The sequence below is a fragment of the Uranotaenia lowii genome, chromosome 3 (assembly GCF_029784155.1).
Source record: "Uranotaenia lowii strain MFRU-FL chromosome 3, ASM2978415v1, whole genome shotgun sequence".
NCBI lineage: Eukaryota > Metazoa > Arthropoda > Insecta > Diptera > Culicidae > Uranotaenia > Uranotaenia lowii.
This window is the reverse complement of record NC_073693.1, coordinates 237,199,837-237,224,989: the sequence shown is the minus strand read 5'-3', so window position 1 is coordinate 237,224,989 and position 25,153 is coordinate 237,199,837. Positions and strand designations below refer to the sequence as shown.

Sequence of the window (25,153 nt, the reverse complement as noted above, 5' to 3'; positions counted from 1 at the left end):
TTGTAAATTTTGTCAATTTTGTCAATTTTGTCAATTTTGTCAATTTTGTCAATTTTGTCAATTTTGTCAATTTTGTCAATTTTATCAATTTTATCAATTTTATCAATTTTATCAATTTTATCAATTTTATCAATTTTATCAATTTTATCAATTTTATCAGTTTTATCAATTTTATCAATTTTATAAATTTTATAAATTTTTTCAATTTTATCAATTTTATCAACCTTATCAATTTTTTCAATTTTTTTCAATTTCATCAATTTTATAATTTTTTTCAATTTTATCAATTTTATCAATTTTATAAATTTTATCAATTTTATCAATTTTGTCAATTTTAACAATTTTAGAAATTTTATCAATTTTGTCAATTTTATCAATTTTATCAATTTTAGCAATTTTAGCAATTTTAGAAATTTTATCAATTTCATCAATTTTATCAATTTTATCAATGTTATCAATTTTATCATTTTTGTCGCTTTTGCATTTTGGTCTTTATTTCAGTTTTGTCAATTTTTGTCTCTTTTCCTGTAAATTTTCAAGTTTTTTCAATTTTCGGAATTTATGCAATTTTTGTAAATGTTCTTACTGTTTATTGTCAATTAAGAAAAACAAGACTTGCCTTTTTCAAAAGTAATTAAATTGAAAAAAAAAACTTGGTAAAGTATTACTACCAAAAGCTTTTTAAAAAGTAAATAATATTTTATAAAATTAAAAAAAATATAACAATGATCTACGTAGGTCTTTTTTGAAACATATGGTTTGATATCTATTTATTCAATTTATTCTTTATTTTTAATTTTTTTTTATTTTTAAGGTGCCGAATGTTTTCATTCCAAAATGAGTACATTAAGTTTATGCTTATTTCAAGAATATTTGCAAGAATCGACTTCATAAGGATTAATTTTTGATTCATTAAGGATTATCTGCGTTCGAAATTATTTACTCATTATTAAATGGTTCAGAATTTATAATTGTTTCATTTGATTATTACTTTATGTCATATGTATTAATGTTCAGGCTATAAGAAAAGCTACAATACACCGCCAAATGTATTGAATTGGGTTTTTTTTTAATTATTTATAAGTTTGAGTTTGAGTCGATAAACAAAAAATCGATATGACCTAGGTTTCTCCCGAAACTAACAATTTTTGCCTGATAGCGTTATCAATACTGTAATGAAATATGTCTGTAGGTCTCAATTAAGCATTCCAAGAAGACCAAATATGAAAAAGTATATTTAAAGGATTTTGATCAGAATCTTCTGTTTCAAAATTTAAACTAAGCCAGAAATAAAAACAGTACAAACAATGCACAATAAATAAAAGAAAATGATATTTTATACCATTTTCCTACTCAAGACTCGAAAAAATAATAAATTTATGTGATACAATTAAAAATAAATAAGAATATAAGTTTCAAATCAATGCTTTTTCTGGTAAAAAATACATGAATTTTCGAAAATGATGTTCCTTCTTCTGAACTATAAATTTGCCAGAAATTTAAAAATTTGAAATCAATATTTCCGAAACACCAGAAAACGAATATCTATGTATTGAAATTTCAATCAAAATCAGAATTAAAATCTTGGGAATTCCACGGTAATTTCTCTAATTTGAAAAAATATTTGATCAAGACTTCAAAAGTGAAGTCTTGAAAATGAAAAATTATACAATTTTAGTTGAAAAAATTAATTAAAACACATGGGTAGCAGATGATTGAACTTAATTTGAAATAAGAAGAAAATGATAAACTTTATTTCAAGAGCACCAGTAATCAAAGTCAGAGATAAAATCATTTTTATATTCCATTTATTTCAGTTTCAAAATGAAGGCCGAAAATGTTCAGTTTTAAAGCTCACGATAATTACTTTACAACATAAAATAATTTCATCTTTGAAATAAGAATGGAATTAGGAAGGAATGAAATTTTGAATGAAATGAAAAACCAAGCCAAATTTTCAAAATCCAAAAATTTCAAAAGTTCTTAAAAAATAGTGTTTTGAAGTTGAATATTTTTTCAATTGTTTTTTTCTATCACCTTGAGTTTTGGTGATATGGAGTTAAAAAGGTTAAAAATTAATCAGATTTGAGTGAAACTAGTCACTAAAAATTAGAACTAACAAACAGATTTGAGAGAAAAAAAATATTCTGAATATATTTATTATGCTTAATACACCCAAGGAATAATATTCTGCCTAAAGATGTTCTAATTTCATGAAATAAAATTTCAAATTAATTTCAACTCTACAGTTTGAAAAATTTCAAAAGATATCATCACAAGTATTTCTGTCATTTCTTTAAAAAAAAAGTTAAAGAAAAGGTTGTCAAATTTCCTAAAGTTCGCAAACCGATTTGATTTTGGCTTTAAGAAATGTCTTATATTCAATTTGGATTAAAACGTTAAAAAATTCGTTAAAATTTCCGCATTTTCGAGAATGTGGAGGAATAAACAAAAAAAAAACATTTATGAACTTTTTTCACAGTAGTCAAAATTACTTGTGGTTTGTGCGAAAGATTAATACTGATTTAAAACCTTCATTGTAAAATGTTTGAAAATTTTTGACAGTTCAGTCTAAAAATTGCAGAAGTTTCTTTACCCTTCGTTTCATAAAGTATCAAATTTTTTGCAATAAATGTTTGAAAAAAAAGTGAAAAATCGTATTTTAATTTTTTTTAGTTTATGTACACGTCATTTCCAAATGTTTAAAATGATTTTAATGGGAAAATAAAAAAAATCATGAAATGAAGGATTAAATTTGGTTTTTGATTTTTTTATATTTTGAGCTGTTTACAAAAGTTATCAAAAAAATAATTGCATATTTGGATTCACTTCTTCACTTCACTTGATTTGGACACTTCTTAATAAATTTTTAAAATAGGGTTTTCGAGTGTCAAGAATTGAGTATCAATACGAAAAGTTTAGTGAATTTTAAATCAAAGTTGAAAATTAAGAAATTGGGATGGGAATATGGGATCTGGAACATGCTATCATGGATGGATCGTGATTCAAGAGTCTAAAATAAGGTTGCCAGACTTTTTTCAGCACCCATACGGGCCGGATAAATCCTGGAAATTTTATCTAAAAACCTGCAAAATCTGGTTATTTGTTTGGAAATTTCCTCAAAAAACTGGGCAATATCCGGGATTTTTTTCATAACTCAGAAATTTCTCAACAAAAATCAAGTAAAAAAAACTTAATTTTTTTTTAATGAAAACTCATCAGTTTAGTTAAAATCAAATTTTAGGATTCCAAAAAATCTTTCAAAATTATTTTTATAGAAATTTTGATTTTGACGCATTCATTAAAAAAAAGTGCAACACAACTGGTTATTTTTTTCGTTTGATTTGGCAAATAAAGTGAATACACCCGGGCAAAATCCAGGCTGTTTTCAATAAAAACCGGGCAACTGGGCCGTACCGGAATTTTCCTAAATTTTGTATTCAATATCCGGTGATACCGGGTAATCTGGCAATCTTAGCCTAAAATCAGATTCAGGGCCAAGAATTTTGAATCATGCACTAAAATAAGTGTAAATTCTCTCTTGTTCAATCCATCTACATATATTCTTCAATTTTTTCAAAAATATTAAAAAAAAATCAACATTCCCAAGATTTTAAATTGATTATTAAAATCAAATTCGCCACCTGTGGCATAGTGGATAGCCTTCAAGTCTTTTAAGCCAACGGTCATGCCCAGAAAACATTTTTGTAGGTATATTTCTATATTTTTCAAAAAAAATTGTTACACGTTTTCTATGCATTGAAGAATCATCACATAAAACTCGTAAAAACCGCATTTACCTACCAAATATTTTTAACTTCTGACTTAACATGTTCGTCGTAATGGGACCCATATTCGTGAGACGGGTGTATTTCCTGGGAGGCCCCGTCACATCAAAAACGTGTGCCGTTCTCTTACTCAAGTATCCGCACAGTTAAACCACACGTTTCAAATCTTGGAGCTCTCCTTCTTTGCTTTTTCGCTCCAAGAATTTCTTTGGGCCCGTCTAGAGAAACTACCAAAATGAGCGTGGGGACGAACGTGGGGACACGTTCGTCGCCACGCTCATTTTGGTAGTTTTACTAGCCGGGCCCAAAGAAATTGTCAGAGAGAGAAAGCAAAGAAGGAAAACTCCCATATTTGAAACGTGTGGCGAAGCTGAGCGGTAAACTCAAGTAAGAGAGCGTCACACGCTTTTTGATGTGGCGGGGCCCCCCAGGAAATACAATCGTCACCCGAATATGGGTGCCGTGGCGACGAACGTGTTAAGCGATAAGTATTATACAAATTGGACGATATTCAACATCTTTTTCGTACATCCTGAAAGTATGCGACAGAGCGCAAGCTTTGCTCTCAATGTATGCAAACAGTTGCCAGCGACAATATTTGCAGCTTCTTTCATTGGACAATTTTTCCATATAAACCATAGCTGATTTGAAGCAATCTGGTTGCACTGCTTATCGCAGAGAGAACCACATGCTTGTTTTCTCACTTGGATCCCGCGCGAGAGAACAAATTTGCAAACATGGCGGACTTTTTATCATATCCGATTTATACCGACTTTAAGTAACCATTGGTATGATCGTTTTCTTGTTTGGTAGGAATTGCGATTCACATTAACATTGTTAACGATTTAAGCTATCATTTTTTATGCAATTTTATGTAAGCTGGGTGAAATCGAATACCGGTAACGGCATACATAGTACGCTTTCTGTGGGGTTTTGAATCTTGCATTTGTAAGATGCTGGCCATCACATCCTCGAACGATATACGACTTAGTTTAAAGTTAATGTACTTTCTTCGAGCAAACATCAAGTTTCGTTGAGATTGAATATTTTTTGTGTTCGTTTAAAAAATCATCGCTGATAAGCAATCAAATAACAATATATTTTTTAAAGCTGATAGTTTTTTCTTAAACATTTAGTTATAAGGCTGCAATATTTTTAAAGTCAAGAAACAGAAATTTTGTTGAAAAAAACCCACTGTTCCCGTTCACCTATAGGGAAAACTTTCCATCCCTCTACGTCAAACCTCTTCGGAAAAAGTTGTGTGAAAATGAGAAGGGGTGGCAAAAACGACGTTTTTCTCTCGCTTTGCAGTTCTCATTCGTTTCATCCGTCTTGAACTAGCAACTTGAACAGGTTGGTGCGAAGCCATTATTAATATAAACTATAATTTTGCTCCTCAAACCTTCGTCGCCGTTTTCGTCGTTGTCCTGGTGCTGCACTCCACTTGGATTAGCTTGGATGACTTACTTTTCACTCCGGGAGAGCGAAGTTCCAGCAATTTAATTGGTGTGTTTTTTTATCGCTAGTTTTGGTTTTGTTTGCTCTGTTACGTCTCTCGATTGTTGCAAGAATTGCAACCTTTTGGGGGACCTGAGGGTGCAAAAACTTCCCTTGAATGGGTAGGTTGAAATAGTATGTCGGAGAAAAGAACGCTGAAGGTGTTTTCCTATTCAACTTATCATGGGCTCTTCTCTCCTCTTGGATGCCGGATTATTTTCCGCGTTTCGCCTCAAAGAAGGGAGGCAACAAAGCGCAGCACGTGGAAAGATTTTTCTTCGGCTTACCTAATAGCAGCAGCAGCAGGAACAATGAGTGAAAGTGCCCTCCGGGAAGATTTTCTGCCTCTGAAAGTGGAGGAAGGAGAAACTTGAACATTGCAAGGATGAAGGTGAAAAAATCATAACACAACCGACTCCGATGTTTGTTCCCGATGCGAAAGTGTAGTGTTTTGGCTCAAAAACAAGCACCGTTTAAAGGCGATGAAGTAAATGGCAGCTGTTTGTGTACATACGAAGGAAGGTACGACTTACTCGCTAAAGTGAGAGTGTATTCGGGGTAAATGGGAATGAAAGCTGTTGTGAGCACTTTCAATAATTTATCGCATGTCAGAAACGGTTAGCGGTTGCACTTTCATTAGGTTCCCTTTTGCCGAGTTTTTTCAACGACTGCTGCTTCACTACTTCACACAGTTCTAGTTGATGCAGCAGCAAATGCACTGCTAGGAAAGTAGGTACTTGGTCATGATTGGACTTTTGGCACTATTTCAAGTGAGTTGTGTGGGAGATAGTTTGAAATATTAAAGGGATTTTTGTTTTTAATGGGGCAAAATAGTAGATTAAATGGTACTCGCATGTGAGGCTACCAGAACCAAAAAGGTTTTTCTAACAAATTATAAATTTTGAGTGGAAAATTTTGCTTGAAAAGTAATCGACTTGTATTTTCAATCAACAGATGACTCGATCGAGTGAGATTTGATTTTAAGGTTTCAGGAAAATTTCAAAAACAGTAAAAATACACATAAAGACAAAAATTTCAAAAATTGACAAACAAATTTAGCTTATGGTATTGTTTTCATAAAAATTCATAAAATAAGATTAAAACTTGTGAGCTGTAAATGATTTTGGAAAGAATAACTTTATTCGTTCCATTTCAATCTTTGGTTATTTCAAAAATGTGTAATTCAGCTTGGGAAATAAAAAAACAACAAAATAGTTTATTTTTGCTGTGGAAAATAATTTTTTTCATTCTACGATTTTTTAAAGTTCAACCCTCTTTTTGGCCATGAGGAAGGCTGACTCAAAACAAACAATTAGCAGCCACAGCCAGCGTTTTCTGCGCTTTCTAAGCCAATCCGTCTTTTTCACCGCACGGTCGTTTCAAAACAAACAACCAGTAGCAGCAGCCTTGAAAATCAACACATCTAAGCCAACCTTTTTTTTACCAGAATGCCAAATCTGACCAAACAATCAGCAGTAACTGCTTCAATAATGTACGCTTCCAAAGCCAATCTGTCTTTTCCACCGGAAGGACGATTGAAAAATAAATCATTAGCAGTAGCACTCTTAAAAAATTGATCTTTTACACCAGAGGACCGATCCAAAAAATTAACTTTTAGCAGTAGCAGCCTCAAAAATTTGTTCTATGCAACTGGATGGCTGATTCAAAAATATACTATTAGTAGCAGTAGCCTTTCAAAACCTGCGCTTCTTAAACCAATTTGTATTTTTTGCCGGAAGGCTGATTCAAAACAACATTGATTTTGAAAATTATATCTCTATTCTTTCCATGTTAATCTTAGGTTATTTAAATAATGTGCATTTCAGCTTGGGAACTTAAAAAGTGAACAGTTCATTTTTGTTTTGAAAAAAGTTTACGACCGATAGTTTTTTATAGTTCAACCCTCTTTTTGACCCTGGGGAAGGATGATTCATAAGAAACAATGAGCAACAGCAGCTTGAATAATCTGCACCTTTTAAGCCAATCCATCTTTTCAATGAAAGGCCGATTCAAAACAAACAATCAGCAGTAGCAGCCTTGAAAATAAGCGCTTCTTAGATAACTCGTATTTTCCATCACCAAAACTAACACAAAAAAATACAAAGAAAAAATAAAAAAATACATTAAAAAAACAAATCAATATAAATGTATATGTATATATACCATATATACCAGAAACTGAAACACAAAAACACGTGAAACGACCAACTTCGGGATGAATAAGCCATAATGACGCTTAAAAACCCTCGAGAAAAAAAGAATTTTCCATCAGAAAGCAAAATCAGAACAAAATCAGCAGTAACAGCTTAAAAAATTAAAGCATCCTTAGCCAATCCGTCATTTTCACCGAAAGGTCGATTCTAAAATAAACAATTTGCTTTAGCAGTCTTAAAAAACTGTTCTTTTCCACCAGAAGGCTGATTGAAAAATAAACTTTTAGCAGTAGCAGCTTTAAAAAAATGTTCTATGCAACAAGATGGTTGATTCAAAAATAGTCTATTAGTAGTAGACTTTTAAAATCTGAACTTCTTAAGCCAATTCGTCTTATTTACAGGATGGCTGATTCAATTAACAATGATTTTAAAAATGATTGGGAATTTAAAAAGTAAACAATTAATTTTTGCAATGAAAAAAGTTTTCAACTGATCATTTTTTATAGTTCAACCCTCTTTTTGGCCATGAGAAAGGCTCACTCAAAACGAACAATGAGCAACAGCAGCCTGAAAAATCTGCGTTTTCTAAGCCTTCTTGTTAACCAAAAGGCTGATTCAAAAATATGTTCTTTTCCACCAGAAAGCCGATTAAAAAATAAACTTTTAGCAGTAGCAGCCTTGAAAATTTGTTCTTTGCCGCTGGATGGCTGATACGAAAATAAAGTATAAGTAGCAGAAGCTTTTTAAAATCTGCGCTTCATAAGCCAATTCGTCTTATTTATCGAAAGGCTTATTAAAACAAACAATCAGCAGCAGCAGCAGCCTGAAAAATCTGCGCGTTCTAAGCTAAACCTTCTTTTTCATCGGCAGGCCATTCAAAACAAACAATCAGCAGCAGCAGCCTTGCAAATCAGTGCCTCTTAGCCTATCCCTCCCTCGGCACAATTTCCTCCCTAGGCACAATTTTCCCGTATGTTTGGATAACGAGCCGCTATTAAGCCTACCCGCATTCTGAAGGGTTCATAAAAGGAAGCGAAACATCATTCTCTGCAGTTTTTGCACTCATCATTTTAAATAACTAATCAATTTTTGATGATTGAGGTTATTCAAGTGTAACAATCTTGACTCAGTACTGATGCCAAAACCTCTAAAGCTGATCCCAGGTTAAGAATTCTGCTACAGTTTTTAAAAATTTACTCACTTGTTGACAGAAATTCAGTTCTAAGTTTAGATTTAAAATGAGATATAACTCATTTCGAAGGTTGTGGTTTAATAAAACCAAGTTTTTTTTTTATGTCGATTTGCATATTTAGAATTTTGTATCCAATTAAGAATTCTTAAAACCAGTTGGAAGCATCATGAGGAATCAAAATTGAAAAGCTGTTTTGAAATCCCGGTTCAAATTTGGTTTCATCATTTTCGAAAATCATTAATTCTTTGGTTTTCGAAACTTGAATTTCGATACTTATATGCAATTTAATGTTTAAATAATAATTTTCCGAATATTATAAATCATAATCAGATTCATCATATGAAATTCAGATGTACACAGCAAAAAAATCTGAATCCTTAACAACACTGAAATTGAAAACCTCTAATATTACATGACGTAGAACGCGATTTATTAATGTAAATTTACAGATTCAAATAAAGTTGAATCCTTAACAGCACTGAATTCTAATGACACAAATATTACTTGACACGGAACGCGATTATTTGATGTAAATTTACATCACATATGATGTAAATAAAAAGAAGCATCACATATGACGGAATTTTCAGTACGGATTGAATATTACACGTCTTAAATATTTTACATGCCTTTCAAATTATACACGTCTGTTGAAGTTTACAATCGTGTAATATTCAACTCGCACTGGAAATTCAATCATATATGATGCTTCTTTTTCGTTACATCATATGTGATGTAATTTTACAAATTTATTTGGTCACACAAAATTATCAACAGCACTGAAGACAATTTTCTTAAAATTACATGACCTGGAATGTTATATGGACATTGAATTTTAATTAAATGGAAATTATATTACACTGAACGCAATATATCATGTAAAAATACAGCCTGTCAAACTGGCCCACACAAAAGTAAACAAAGTGTTGCGTCAAGTGTTGCAATTAGTCGAAAGTTGCTTTGAAGAAGTTTTCACGTTTGTAAGTTAGTGGATACTGTTGATTCATCGAATTCATTGCGGCGCTACGGCAGCGGACCCACAGGATGCAACTCTGGGAGCGGCATCCTGTACATAATTGTCCTTCGAAGCTGGCAATCCGGAAAAGTTGCTGATGAAATATGCAAACATTTTCGGATAAAAATTATTTAGTGTTCCCATGTGTTATAAATTCTAATGCCTTCGAAAATCTTTGTTCTTTAGACGATAAAAAATAATTGTAGAGTTCATACAATTGGATGTTTAACAAATAAATGATTTTTATTAAAACCAAATTGATTTTATTTTAGAGATGAAAATCCGCTATTAAATTGGCTTTGGCATTCCTAAAAGTAACTAAAAAGTAAACCAAAAAAATCCAATAGGAAAATTTTGCCTAAATTCAGTGGTTTTAAAATTTACATGACTTTTAAATTACACGTCTTTAAAATTTCACAGGCGTGTAAAATTCAACACACACTGAAAATTCCGTCATATATGATGCTTCTTTTTATTTACATCATATGTGATGTAATTTTACAGATTTTTTTCGTTGTGTGTACATGTTGGATTGAAAATCAATAATCGAAATAATGAATTCCGATTGAAACCAAAAACATCTGAGTTAAAATGACAGATTCATGAAACAAAATTCACTACTTGGCTTATATTTAAAATTCTGCTCTTTAGCCAAGACTCGAATTTGTGTTTGAATATTTCAGAAATCGCTTTTAAACCTTAAAAACAGATTCAAAATTGAAATTTTGAATTCAGATTCAGATTTGATATTATAAAGTCAGATTCGGATTAAGCTCGTAAATCAGTTTAAATCAAGATTCAAATATCAAAATGAATGTTTCGTTGAGGAATTTAAAGCACAAGAGATCGCAGACTGATATTTTTTACTGTTAATTCAAGTTTAATTTTTTTTAATAAAATTTAGTTTGTATAAAGCATTCATCTGAAAATCACGGATTGAAAGTAGGATTTTTGATCGTTTACAATATTTTTGAATACAAAAAACTTAAAACATTCAAAAGATTTTAAATGTTGAATTAATTTTTAGAGAAGAATATTTGGTGATAAAAAAAAAATTTGGTCAATTGCTTTAGATTATTTTTTATGAAGTTTTTTATTAGAGCCAATTTTTCAAACTTAAATCTTAAGTTTGAAACCAGTTTGCATTTATCAGATTTAAGCCGCTAATTTTAATGTTTTCCTTTAACTTTTGAAATTTTGATTTATTTAAATCGATGGTTAAGATATTTCAATTTGCTCAAGAGGTTTTTAGATCCAGTTTATTTGATTTTAGCATAGAAAAAAAAATTTATAAGAAATTGCAGACTTTTAAGATATTTTTTTACACTCAGGTCAAATGAACTGAATCTACTAGACTCTGGAGCACATTCAATGATTTTTATCATCGGTGCAATAAAAGTATCATATTACGTTACTAATAGCGATTATGCAGAGGCAAGAGGTTGCTAGTTGAACCTAAAGAGTATCAAACTAACATTCCTTCCTTTTTCCCCATTGACTACTAGGACGTGGCCGGCGCCGTTATTGATCTTTTTTCAAAGGGAGAGCATGAGTTTTGTGCATTGTGAATGAATGCTAATCCCAAGCACCATTCTGTTGGCCCTTGCACAAAATTGATGGCCTCGATCAATCACGGAGTAGCAACCATTGGCGAGGTAGAACTTGTTCTGCTTAGCCACGCCAGCGATCATGGAAATGGAAATGCGTAAGTTGAACAAAGCCTATTAAAATATGTTATCTGAAGTCTGTTTTGATTGTTGGTTTGTGTATAAACATAATTTCAAAGCATTTCGAATTCAATGATTTAAGGTGGATATGAGTAGTCAACAAAGCTAAGCTAAGCATATTACGTTACTAATAGCGTTTTAAAAAAAAATCAGCTAATCATTTTATTAATTACAGGACTTATTTTTGAAACAAACTTTTATGTACGAAAAACTATCAATGTAAAAGAACTTAAAAATGGGTACTCAAATATTAATAAATTTGATTTTTTTTTTAATAATCATGCATCGTTTAAGCTAAAGTATTATATAAATAAAATTCTGCCACCAAAACTTCACTTGGGTTTTGTTCACACTCAGCGGTTTCTCTTCCAGTGTTGCTAGATATTTGTTTGTTTATTTAAAACTTTAATTTTTTATATTGATAAAGTTTCTCGGCGATTTCGATCTCAAAAAATGTAAATTAATTACATCCAACGTTTCGGAATGTTTATTCTCCTTTACCAAGAAATCTAACAGGATGGAAAAAAATTACGAAGAGACTGAAATCGCCCAGAAACAGTCGTAGGATATTTAAAAAGAGTAGATGAAGAAGGAAATAGAATAAGTAAAGTTTGAGCAAATCACATAAATTTTTCGATCTTTATAGATTTAAAGCAAACATTCGAAATTTTAATGACGGTAAAGCATAATTGACACAAACTGAGAAATTTTGTTTCATTTATCGGAAGATGATTGAAAATAAACAATGATCAGCAGCAGCAGCCTGAAAAATCTGGGGGTTCTAAGCCAAACCTACTTTTTCACCGGTAGGTCGATTCAAAACGAACAATCAAAGCAGCAGTCTTGAAAATCAGTGCTCCTTAGCCAACTCGTCTTTTCCACCAGAAAGTCAAATTAGAACAAACAATCAGCAGCAGCAGCTTTAAAAATCTGAAAATCTGCGCTTCCTAAGCCAATTCGTCATTTAAACCTGAAGGACAATCAAAATGAACAATCAGCAGGAGTTGCCTTAAAAATGTGCGTCTTGTTTCCCGCAGAACAACCATAGCAGCAGCAATCTGCGTTTTTTCCAGTCTCTCGATCGTATTTACTGAATCCGGAACCATTCACAAACCATCTGACCATCAGCCGTGCAAATCTGTGCTTATCTCACCAACTACGCCATTGTCGTGAATTGACGATAATTTCTTATCTCAATTTTAAAATTCTCTTAAATACGTCTATCATTCACAAGATAAAATCAATTATTGACAAAGGTTTTGTTTACACTCCAGTGATGCCACATTCAAATCTGTATTTTCGAGGCAAAAATAACTTTTTTATCTGAATAAAATTTCAAAAATTTGTATTGAAATCTGTATTTCAAATTATAATTACGAATTCTAACACTACACTACACCGACCATATTTTGATGCGTAGCACACTCATTAAGACTATGCTCCTCATTACTGCGGACTACTACTTGTGCGAAATTTTCAAATCCATTTTGACTAATCCTGTTATTTTGTTTTAAAGAACCATTTTTTGGTTTTACTTTGTACAAAGAACATGCGACTGTAGAACTCTGCACGATATGTTAAATTTCAAGGAAAGTGGGTGAGGCAAATATAAATTTGCTGCAGCATTTTATTATTTTCCGACAGAAAACTGAGCAGTTTTTTAAAAGAGTTCTAAAAGTTTAAGCCAAAAATTAGTACGGAAACCAAACAAAATCAACAAAACGACTGTTGTACAAGGCATGCTCTGTTTGATAAAAATTGCTAACCTGTTTAGTTGAAAACTTTCTCAAAGACTAGTGCAAATCTATTGACTGGTTGGGTAATGAATAAATTTATTTTGACTGAAATCGCCGAAAAACAATTTAAACTTTCTTAAACACTCAAAAATTTTTTTAAATGATCATTCCCAATAAAAAAAAATTTGTTATTTATTCACTGGTCGGTGATTTCGTCAGACCAATTAAACGTTTGAGAGATTTTTTTTCTATTTTCCGTGTTTTCCAGCCCTGGGTAAAAATAAGGTCACGCGAAGTTTTGAGTGGATCTGTTTTGTGAAATGTATCGATCTGTGTCCTTCTGGAGCTTATCAATCAGTAAGGATTTAAAAATTGTGTCAAAAGTCTCTGGTCAGTTCTTGTATTTAGTAGTATTCGCAGTATACTTCGAGAAAACACAGCAGCTGAAGTAACTAAGTAAAAGATTTATCACTAATAACAGCTATTGAAAGAAACATTTTGGATAAAGCAATGTCCTCACTTGGTAGAATCTAAAATAAAGATCTCAAAACTGTTTTAAACCCTTGCTTGTTGTGTCGTATTACGGCCCCGAACCCTAACCTGAAAGATTTTATTCATTTGCGAGCATGATAATTAATGATCGTTGAATCATCAAAGTAGGTTGTTATCAAAAATCTTCGAAAATTTTTGATTTGCTGAAAATCTGTACAAAATTTAAATAAATTTTCAACTATCTGTAATCTGTGTATACAGATTTTTGGTTTGAAAATTTCAAAAAATCTGTATGACTGCAGAAAAATCTGTATATGTGACATCGCTGCTCTAGGGCTTCTTTTCCAGTGTTGCCACATTTTTGGTTTTTCAAAACTTTTAATTTTTATACTGAAAAAAATTCTCGGTTATGTCAGTCTTAAAAAATTACAAAACTAAGTCTAATTACTAAATACAACGTTTCGGCATGTTAAGTTTCATTTATCAAGAAATTTGGCAGGATGAAAAAATGTTTTCAAAGAAAATGAAATCGCCGAGGAAACCACAGTCGTTAGGATATTTGAATAACTTTTTTTTTATCTGTATAAGCTGTATAAATTTCTTTTCTAATGAACGCAACCTGAAATTCTTAGAAAAAAAAACTTCATAATCAGACCTCGAGTGTCAATTTGACATCCCTCGCTTAAATCGATTTTTCCAAAATTTATAGTTGTGAGAACCTCGTTATGTACCAAAACATAAAAGTCTTCGAAATTCTGCTAAAACCCCGACAATAAAATATCTTAGAGCTTATTTAATTATAATACCAGAATCGGCATGAAATTTCCTTTCAGATGAAAATAAATTTTTAGCGGAAATCTTGCGTGAACATAATTACACTCCAGGGCGAAGTCTAATTTAACTCTTAGAAAACCTAAGAAATATCAAATTGACAAAAAGTTTGAAAAACTAGCTACTTTTGAAAATTTGTCAAAAAACTGTGTTTCGTATTTTAACAATCTTAAAATTTTAAAACGTGCAAAATTTAAACAACTTTCCATTTATTTATTTTTTCAAAATTTATCTCGTGTGACCTGAACAATTTTTAAGATTCATTGATTGAAGAGTACGGTTTTAACACCACTTTTTTATATTTTTTGTGGTCATGATCTTAAAATAAATCAAAATATTATGTATTCTTTTGTGCAACGTATTGTTTCTAACTTTCAGCTTTTTTTTTGAGCATTCCGTAGCTGAACAACACTATTTTATTCCGAAGTATGTTTTTCCGGATGTTTTTTAGACTTTGAACGGAAAACTGCAGTGCTGTATGTGAGTAAAGCCTGAGAAACATATATAAGTTACATAACAAGGTTTATAGAACTATAAATCTTGTGAAATCGGTTGAGAAACAAAACAAATAAATTGGTTTCAGTCAGAAGTTGCAAATTTACACTCCTGGGGACTGTAATGGGAAAAATTTCTGGGACGCATGAGTGTTAAAGAAAACACTCAAATGTTTGATAATGGTAAAGCTTAATCGCCACATAATGCTGTTCTGAAAGCTGGTAAATCAAATTAACTTGAAAACGCATGAATAATTTTAAATATTTTTCTTATAACCTGAGCTGAAGCATGAAAATAAATTAATGGTCTTGGATAATTTTGATTAAATATGCAAAAATGTGAATGTGATCCTGAGATAATTTTGTTTTTTATTGAATTGCTTTCCTATTTACGACTCGAAGTTGAACCAGTTCAGTACTATTACGTCCAACTCCAATCGAACCATTCTTTCCTTTAAAGTAATGAACCTAATCAATTTAACCGAGAAACATTAAAAAGATTAACAGGAGCACCGAGAAAGAAAGAGATATCGCTGCAATAGAATAAAGCCACCCGGAAGCCGCTTCGAGGCAAAATCACTCGCTTCAATAAACTTTCCACATTGTCGATAATCAGGCCGGGAACGGGATTCAACGTTTTGTGTCTGTGTCAATAAATTCACCTTCACTGGATTCTGCCGTAATTTCATTCGGATCCCCAGTGGTGTTTTTAGTTCCATTATGTCCTGGGACGCCGTTCGTTCATTCGTCCGTTTCCCGGGAACAATCGGTTCCAGGTCCGGTTCTGAAGGATTATTTTCACCAACATCCATGGTCTGATGAGTCACAGTTTGGAGAAGGTATTGTGGCCGAGAGCCTTTCCTCTTCCAGGCTATGAGGGACTATAAACGGTGCGGTGTGATTCTTTGGAAAGCAAGCGCAAGTGTAGGAAGAAGGAAAAAAAACATCCGCCGGGGATGATGGTCAGACCTTCATTCATTCGTTCGACCGTCCTCGTTGGCGGATCGATTGGCAGGATACGGTTGATTGTGTCTTTCCATAAATTGATCCTTTTCAGCGGACTGAAAGAAGGGAAAAATGAGCTTTTCCCATTGGGTACTCTCGAAGGTGGAAGTTGAATAGGGTGATTCTAACAATGAAAGATGAAATAACATTCCAATGCTTCACTTCGCCTTAAATTGTGCAGTTTTATGACCGAATATGTTGTAGAAGTTATTGGAACATTTGTTTTTTTTTAACTTATAAGAGTGAACGATGCGGAACGTTTCATGTTTCTAAAAAAACGTTGAAAAAAACGTCCCAATTTTGAAATTTATTCGCAACATCTAAAATTTCACCTTCTAAAGGGTGAAATTCGTATAGAATCTCATGGAAAATTAAAGTGTGGGTTTAATAGAAAGTTTGGAATAGGTTTTGTAGCTATTTAAGATACTTTCTATTTAAAAATAATACCATCTGATCCATCCCAAGAATATTTGTGGATTTTTGAAATAACAAAATGAAATCACTACCATTTGGAGCATATTTTCTCGAAGCACACAAATCGATTGATGCTTCAGAGAGAACTCTGATGTTATCAGCATGTGTTTTTTTCCCCATTTCTTCAATCCAGGATCCGATTCTTTTAGATTTCCTGTGCCAATCCCGGACCCGACAGCTGCCCTCCCTTTGTGGGCGGGAGGATTACGTTTGAAGTGAATCATCACGCCATGCGGAAAAGAAAGAAAGTGGATGTGTGGAAAGAACGAATCAATCATTCATGGGAGGAATTTGATCCAGTCTATCGATGTTCCCGACATGTGATTGCTGCCAATTGATGTGATTTAAACTGCTGTTTCCTTCTTCTTTTTTCGCCCACCGAGACCATCTCGGAGGAGTGGAGTGGAACATTTCTTATGTTTTGATTAACGATTGGAGCTGTTATCGAGTCAATAACATCAAACAAAAAAAAGAAGATTTGAATTAAGTTCAGTTTAATAGTTAACAACGAGCAAACGTTAGAATATTTTAAACGAAATAGTTTTAAGTGGTAATTGTGAACATGATTTACAACCAAGTGCATGAATATGGTCAAGTATCTGATAATTCCTTATTAATTCTACATCAATTTTTGAGTTCAAATAAGCAAAAGAAACAATTATAAAAATTTTCGAAAAATCTCTTAGATCAACCAATAACGTGTTAAAAATTTACTTTTTTTTGGAGCTCAGACAATAACCTAGCTCTACAAGGATTTTTCCTTGAAAAAACTGATTCACTTAATAGTAAAATCTTTTGAAGCAAGCTTAAGAATGCCTTTTTTTGTAAGTGAGTATACCAGTACAAAAAAATTGATTTAATACACCTGACAGCGAGTTTCAGCCTTTCTTGCAGGCTTTTTGGATATATTTGTCATAACACAATAAACGAATTATAGATATCAAATTCATTAAATCATAATTAAAGAATTGCAAACGCAATAAATTAAAAATGGATTAAAATACAATGATAAGACTGTTTTAATGATAAAAGTATTTAAAGTAATAATAATTTTCATATAAATAACATAATTTGCAACTTATTGATTATGTTTGAATGGCTGGATCCTGGAATATCCTGTGTGCCCCTGTTTCTATAAATAAAAATTATTGAGTATAACTTAAATATACATCCTATGCGCACCTCAAAATAATCAAAATAAAAAAAATTAGAGAATGCAGTTTTTGTATAGATGCCCAACCATGTGTTTCAAATAGTTCAACGTTTTCTCTGTGAACCTCTGAAGTGAAGGAAGCGAGAATATAGAAATGATAATTGAGTGAAATTATGTTTGCATCTCTCTTACTCCATTGCAAAACCAGCTGCAATATTTGTAACTTTTGAAAATTATGTGAATGTTGCCATTTTTGTAGATTTGACCAATTTCGTGCCAAAAATTAAAGTTTGACAGAATTTGCTAAAATGATTATTTGACAAAATGGTCAAATTTGATGAAAATTAAAAAAAAATGGCAAAAATGAGAAAACTTACAAAATTGTCTTTCCCACAAAACTTAAAAATTGAAAAATTTACGGTTTTTCACAAAATTAGCACAATTAAGAAAAATACAAGGTGATCGAATTGACAAAATTTACTGATTTGAAAAAAAATCCAAAAGTTATCAACAAATTAACAAAAATTACATAATTGGCAAAATTAACAATAATTGACATTAATACCGATACCTACAAAATTTACAAAAATCCCAAAAATAGCAGAAACGACAAAATCGATAAATTGCTGAAAATGACAAAATTAACAAAACTTGCAATATTAAGAAAAATTTAACAAACTTACTAAGTTGGTCAAATTGATAAAATTGATAAAATAAGCTTCAAAGACAAAATTGACAAAGTTGGCAATATTGCCAAAATAAACAAAAATGACAACAATTATCAAATTGTCAAAGGGGAGATAAGGGCATTATGGCCAACGTAAGAAAGATGCTAGTTTTTTTTTTAAAATTTACAAAAGGTTTTATTAAGGCATTTTACTTATAACGTTTTTATGTGCCGGGATTATTTTCCTAACTTTGGGTTAGTAAGAGGAAGGGAAAGATGCTGATTCAAATATATAAAATAGTAAAAATTTGTCAGTTACTCCATTGTTCCGTGTTTAGAAACTTAAAAAGTTTATTTCCTAACGGGCAAAAACTTGCAAATGTTGATAAAAATGTTTAAAATAACATTTCGAAATTTTTTTGTTAAAAGCTGAAAATCAGTCACTGTAGGGGCTTAATGAAAACCCTCACTAGGGCAGTATAAGCACCATTAAACGGGGCACGATGAGCATTTTCTACCGTAGAATTTAGCAGCGAATTCAACTCGATGAAGTCAACTATGTATTAGAGCTACAAGCTTGATTAATTTCATATTGACGATTCGACCTATTGGTTAGGTGTCGGAGTTGTAATCAGTGGACTCGAGTTCGATTCCTGGTCAAAGTGATTTTTTTTCACTCACCATTTATGATCTATTATTTAAAAAACGCGCTTTAAAATTGATTATATTGAAAAATAAAAAAAAAACAAATGTTGGGAAAATTGAGGAACAATGTGCTGCAGTGCGTATCTGAAAGATAAAGATGATTGAACGATCATAAGAGCATATTTTCCGTTGCTCAAAAATTCACTTGAGAACCATGTTGTTTTTTTTTTTCAAAATATTTCTGTAAAGATCATAAGGAGTTTTATTTTTTGCTGAAAAATAAATATCATAGGTACTACAAAACTGTTCCTAATGAAAATTTATTTAAGAAAACTTGTACTTTCGTTTAAAGGAGGAGTGCTCATTAGGCCCCGGGTGCTCGTTAAGCCCTTATCTCCTCTATATGCAAAAATTTGACAAATTGACAAATAACTGACATCAATTATGAAACTGAAGATATTGACTTAAGTGACAAAATTGATCATATTAAAAAATTGTCAAAATAACAAATATACAAATTTGTAAAAAACGTACCGACACATAAAAATTCTTCTGAGCTTTTTGTTTAAAATTATTAAGGAGTGGTAAGGCTTTCTGCCGCACCAAAGCCTTTTGGGAGCTTTGTTTACGACCAAAAGGAGGAAACGGAAAATGTTGGACGTTCAAAAAAGCTTTCTGAGCTAACGATCTCAGCGAATTTGTATCTCGAACTATACAGTGGATGATGCGAGGACTACAAGTCGATACAATATACACGGACATATCAAAAGCATTTGATGTTATCAAAATCAACACTCTTCTTTGCAAGAATGGAATTGCTGGTATCTGCATTAAATGGATACATTCGTACATAATTGAAAGAATTCAGTTCGAAGGCTGGGAAATGTTAATTCTGGTGCATTCTCGGTTAACAGTGGTGTACCACAAGGGAGTCACTTGGGACCCCTTCTGATCTCCACTGTTATGAACTAGTTTCCCGAAGTTCTGAACTACGATGTGTTCATGCTGATATACGCAGTTGAATTGAAAATATTTCTCACCCGAAAAATTGTTCCTCGCCAGAAGGATTGTTTGATTCTGCAAAACGCATTGTACCGATTTTCAGAATGTGGCAAAAACGATGGATTGAAAATTAACGCATCGAAAAGAAGCGTTATTTCTCGGAACACATTGAATAAACCGTCAAACGGGGCATCATGCGAAAGCAGGGTTAAATGCAACATTTGTATATCACAACACTCATTCAATTTTTAATTCAATATACAGTAATAAAGTTATCATTAAATGATAACAAATTGATGATGACATAGTTTTTAACATCGTGAAAGAGTTTTTTAATGTTTTTGATTCTCATAAGAAATTTAAAAAATCGAGCAATAGATGTACAAATTTTTACATTTTTCGATGCCGTAAAAAACTTTACCTCGTATGACGGATTGGCTTAATGATATCACCTACAAACTTTATATTGCTTTCATTATCCTTTACCAGCACTGTTGCTTTAAAAATATTTTTTAAATATTAATTTAAAATTTTTTTAAATTAATATTTTTATAATTAAGTTAGCTGACTTAATTCAATTATCTTAAATCATGTAAATAAATCTTAAGATGGTTGAAATTTTAATGTTAACAAATGCATAATGCAAAACTATCATATCCCAGCATATAGAAACACGATTTATGAGATTTAGTTCTGATTTGCATTTTGTTGCATTGTGCCCCATGCAACAAAATGCAAATCAGAACTAAATCTCATAAATCGTGTTTCTATATGCTGGGATATGATAGTTTTGCATTATGCATTTGTTAACATTAAAATTTCAACCATCTTAAGATTTATTTACATGATTTAAGATAATTGAATATTTTGTAGTATTTTTTACCCCTAAATGTATGCAGCAGATTAACACTTTTTTCTTAAAAACAAGTTTGATACAAAAAATGTAAAATTTAATTCGAACAAAACCAAAAATTACTGCAATTGGTGCTCTATGCGTTATGACACCACAAATGTATCAAAAACTTTTAATTTTTAAACGTTTTCATTTGATTTTTCATTAATTACAGAGTTTGATGCAACTCACCCCTTTTTCTTAGAAGGGTGAAAACCGCAAGTTTTTGAAAATTTAAAAATAACTGGTAAAACCAATAATTTTTCTGACTAGGTCAGTTTGGTGTCCCATCAACCTTAAAACTTTTAATGTACAAGTGGTATGATTATCTGAAAGCATAAAGATTTTAGAAGCCATTGAAGTTGAAAATTGTTGCATGTTACCCCAGTTGACGGTAATCAAGTATTGCCTCGAAGATAGCTTGTTTATTACTAGAAAGACGTCGGTAAATGAACTTGGATGGGTAAGCGCGGACTTTTATCGAGTACGGCAGCATTGTTCGACAACCGTACAACAACGTTCACGTTAATAGACTGGAGAGAGTCCAAAAAAAGTTCCTCAAATATGCGCTGAGAAACCTTTGTCGGTAACAGGACATTCGGGAAAATTGAGCCCTATGCATGATGGTCGGACTGGATTCGCTTGAAAATTGCAAGATATTAATCGACGCATTGTTTTTGAAGGATTTGGAAAGGAGAAGGTGTTAGTCGCCGTACTTGTTTTTACAGATATCTCCCAACGAAGGACGCAATAATTGTACAGTATACAGTTGTACATTTGTACAATAGAATGTACAAGATGGAGGCACTTTGCAACGCATATGTTGAATAAATCAATTGAAATCTGTCCAGAAACTAAATTAAATTTAGTATTAAGAAGTGTTTTACAACAAATTAAAATGCAGTCCATGGTTTTAAGTTCAGACTCAGATAAAATGCTTAGCCTAGGATCATTGATAAAAAAAAGGAAAGCAATTAACAGAATTTAGATCAAAAATCGGCCGACGCACCGTGACCTGATTAAAAAAGTATAAAAGTATGTTGCATTTCTTATCAGGAATGCTCAATTGGCTATAGCAAATGACAGTTCGGATTGGTTCCCGTCTTGTAATTGTCTTTGCAAGACTATAAGAAACCAAATAGTACGATTTTTACAGGTTTTTCAATACGAACGAAAGCCATGCATCTTAAGGGGAGTAGAGGGGTAGAGAAAAATGAACGAAAAAACGAGCTTGAGAGCTTAAAGCTTGAGACGAATAAGTGGTCAAATGGATTGTTTCACTATCTCAACTTCTTTCTTACTGTTCTTTCTCAGGAAAGAATATTCGACAGATTCTCTCCTGAGCACAAACGACGTGAGATGAGCTTAGATGGTGTACATCGTACGCGTTCCTTTGTTACATTCAGTAATTGTTCGAGCTTTCTGGTATGGTATCTGAGCAAAATCATAAGTTATAAGTATTAACCCAGTCCCTTATAAGCAATAATAAGCGTGCAGTCATAAACACTGAACGAAAAGAAACTCAAAATATGCGATATGATTATATGAAAAATCATTATCTTTCTGCAAAGTTGGCAGCAGTGTAGCTGTCAGTCGGCACTAACACCACCAACACTTTGCCGCCAAAAAAGTCAGAAGTGAAAAGCGAGTGGCAAGTGGTGGACGATTCGCAAACTCACGGCACGCGATTTTGTCAAAATTTGGAAAGTGCGGCAGACATCGTTCCACTACAGGGCCAGAAAGAAGTTCCGGGACCGGTACCGCTGGCAGTCAAGCGTGCACGTGCGAAGTTGTTCCTCGGCCACCATTATCCGGATCGACGCTGAAGGCCACGAAACAAGTCGCCAAGACCATCAACCAACACCAAAGGGGTCTCAGTGAGTAAACCTTCTCCGTTTTAATTATTGTCGCCTTATTGGAATGTTCAATTCCGACAGGACCCCTTTTGTGGAAGGCTCATCCTCGAGCTGCATCGTGGCTGCGGCGACATTTCCTGGAAGCCTCACTTCATTCTGGAGACTTCCGAGAACCTTTTGCTGACGTTTTTCCGGACTCACCGAAAAGTCCGTTTGAACAGGCACGCTTGCCACTACTGGAGGCGATTTTCGGGTGCTAGTTGGAGAAGCACAATATTGTGTGGTGGAGCAGAAACAACAAAAGGCGACAATCCCGGCAAAAGATTCCAGAATTCGCCTGACTCAAGAATCCTTTTGGTTCTGATGACCAATTGTCGGCCAGAAGTCATCGCGATGTGCACTAAGTCCGACACCGTTTGTCGGAGTTGGGTGAACGACAAAACAAGCTTGCAACGAGGGAAAGGTGGTACGCGACTGCCACTGCACGCGGAAGTCACCTTGCGATCACGGAGCGAGGTGTGGTTTCCTTGCCGGATGACAGCAGAAACAAGAAGTGTGCGATTCTTGTCGTGTTCAGGCGTAATGTGGTTAGCCAGCCACAGCGGAAAGGAGTCAAAATTCTCCAATGGACAGAAATCGTGGAAAAGGAGTGCGGGATCGATATCGGGTGGAGCCAAAGTGGATCAGCGGAACTGCGATCGCTCCGGGACGCCGGACGCGACCATCAAGGAGCGCATCCTATGCGCGTTCTCAATAGCATCGGTCGATCGAAACCCGATGCCTGTAGGCGAGCAATCCGAGCGCAAGGATCAACTCAAGAAGTTCAGCGAGAGGAGGAGGAATAGGTTGGCTCCACTTACACGCACCAGGAGGGCCACTCATCCAACTAAAAAGCAGCAGCACGTAAGTCACGCTTACTTTTATGCCCTGCAGGGACAATAAAATGGGTTACACCTGATTTCGCAACACTTTCTTGCCGAAACATAATTCACGCATTTAATTTATTTTTTGAGGCACCGAAAGCCATCAATTTTCTTGTCACAAATGGCGCCCAACAAAACGAACCTATTTTATTCTGTTTACGTTCGTTAATGTTATTGAAGTATTCACAATCATTATTATTTTGTGATTATGTTTTAGTGTTTAATATTTAAATATCGCTCTAGTTCAATATACCGTATCGAATTTGGTGAAGTATCTTGATAATATTTCACACTTTACTGGTTTTTACATTGAGATCCGTTACAAAGAACTATAATCGTACCTAGAATAATAACAAACTAGAAACGAGCTATGTCAACTATCTAAGGTAGTGAACAACATCATCGTACAAAACACGCCAGACGTTAACACCACTTTTTTACTGCGTGAGGCCACTTCTGAAATTCTTCACATTAGCAGTCGTCATCCCGATTTGGTCAGACAAGATTGTGACTCACCCGATTTTGACATTACCACCTATTTCGACTAAATTCATCTGTTCACGACAAAAGCGGGGACTGCTGAGATCTAGCAGCAAACACCTGTATACCGATTTTTCATCACCGATTCTGACGCTACTAATTTTGACACAACCAATTATGAAAATCCCGATTGAGACCACATCGATTTTGACATCACCGATCTTGACATTACCGATTGCGACCACTGCCGATTACGACGAACCTTCCGGTTCAAAGCGCAGAACAAAATGTTATCTGCGACACATCGGTTGACATACAAACCGGATCATGCACAGTCGTTAAGGGGGTCACCAAGAAAATTCTAAAGGAACGCGATCTGGAGGCGCGGTAAAACCTCTATCTTGGACTCTTCGTGACTAAGAGGTCTAAATCCCTCTTTTCCCTAGACTTCTGTTGCTTCGTTTTAACCAGTACCACCTAAACTTCGTTATGTTTATTCCTATTTGTAAGATCTGGGCCATTATTCTTTTCAATGGCTATTAGATCTAGGATTATTGTTAAGCTGCTAAAGTGAAAGTAATATTGCTGGATTTAAATTAGGATTCGATGGACAATTTTGTCAGGTTTTCTGATACTTTTCGACACAATCTGCCATAATATGTTGGCTTAGAGTTATATTATATTTGTATATTTGCCATGACTCGATGGCTTTGAGTTTTGTTTATGTATTCGTTTGTTTATTGAGCTTAAGACACCTTTCTAGTGGGTGATTTGCCTCCAAGCTTGCCTTGGAGTGTAGTCGAACTCTCCATCGAACCCTTTGTGACGTTTTTGAAATTTTCATGGATCCTTACCATGATCCATGAAAATTTCTGCCCAAGCAGCAATGTTGTGTTACATTCAGTAATTGTTCGAGCTTTCTGGTATGGTATCTGAGCAAAATCATAAGTTATAAGTATTAACCCAGTCCCTTATAAGCAATAATAAGCGTGCAGTCAAAAACACTGAACGAAAAGAAACTCAAAATATGCGATATGATTATATGAAAAATCATTATCTTTCTGCAAAGTTGGCAGCAGTGTAGCTGTCAGTCGGCACTAACACCACCAACACTTTGCCGCCAAAAAAGTC

The 25,153-nt window shown here is 33.3% G+C and overlaps 2 protein-coding genes across 2 annotated transcripts in view; both read left to right on the top strand.

Annotated features, from left to right (window-relative positions):
• The window catches only part of LOC129753194 (hemicentin-2-like), a 369,013-nt gene that overhangs the window by 74,003 nt on the left and 269,857 nt on the right, over positions 1–25,153 (top strand). The window lies entirely within an intron of this gene.
• On the top strand, positions 22,507–23,635 carry LOC129754681 (uncharacterized). Its single transcript, XM_055750880.1, has 2 exons — positions 22,507–22,640; positions 22,701–23,635. Exon 2 carries the CDS (start codon positions 22,983–22,985, stop codon positions 23,559–23,561), a length of 579 nt encoding a protein of 192 aa, XP_055606855.1. The 5' UTR covers positions 22,507–22,640; positions 22,701–22,982; the 3' UTR covers positions 23,562–23,635.

What these genes read in the sequence shown, in the direction of transcription:
- LOC129754681 (XM_055750880.1), top strand. Translation starts at nt 22,983, where the DNA reads ATGACCAATTGTCGGCCAGAAGTCATCGCGATGTGCACTAAGTCCGAC.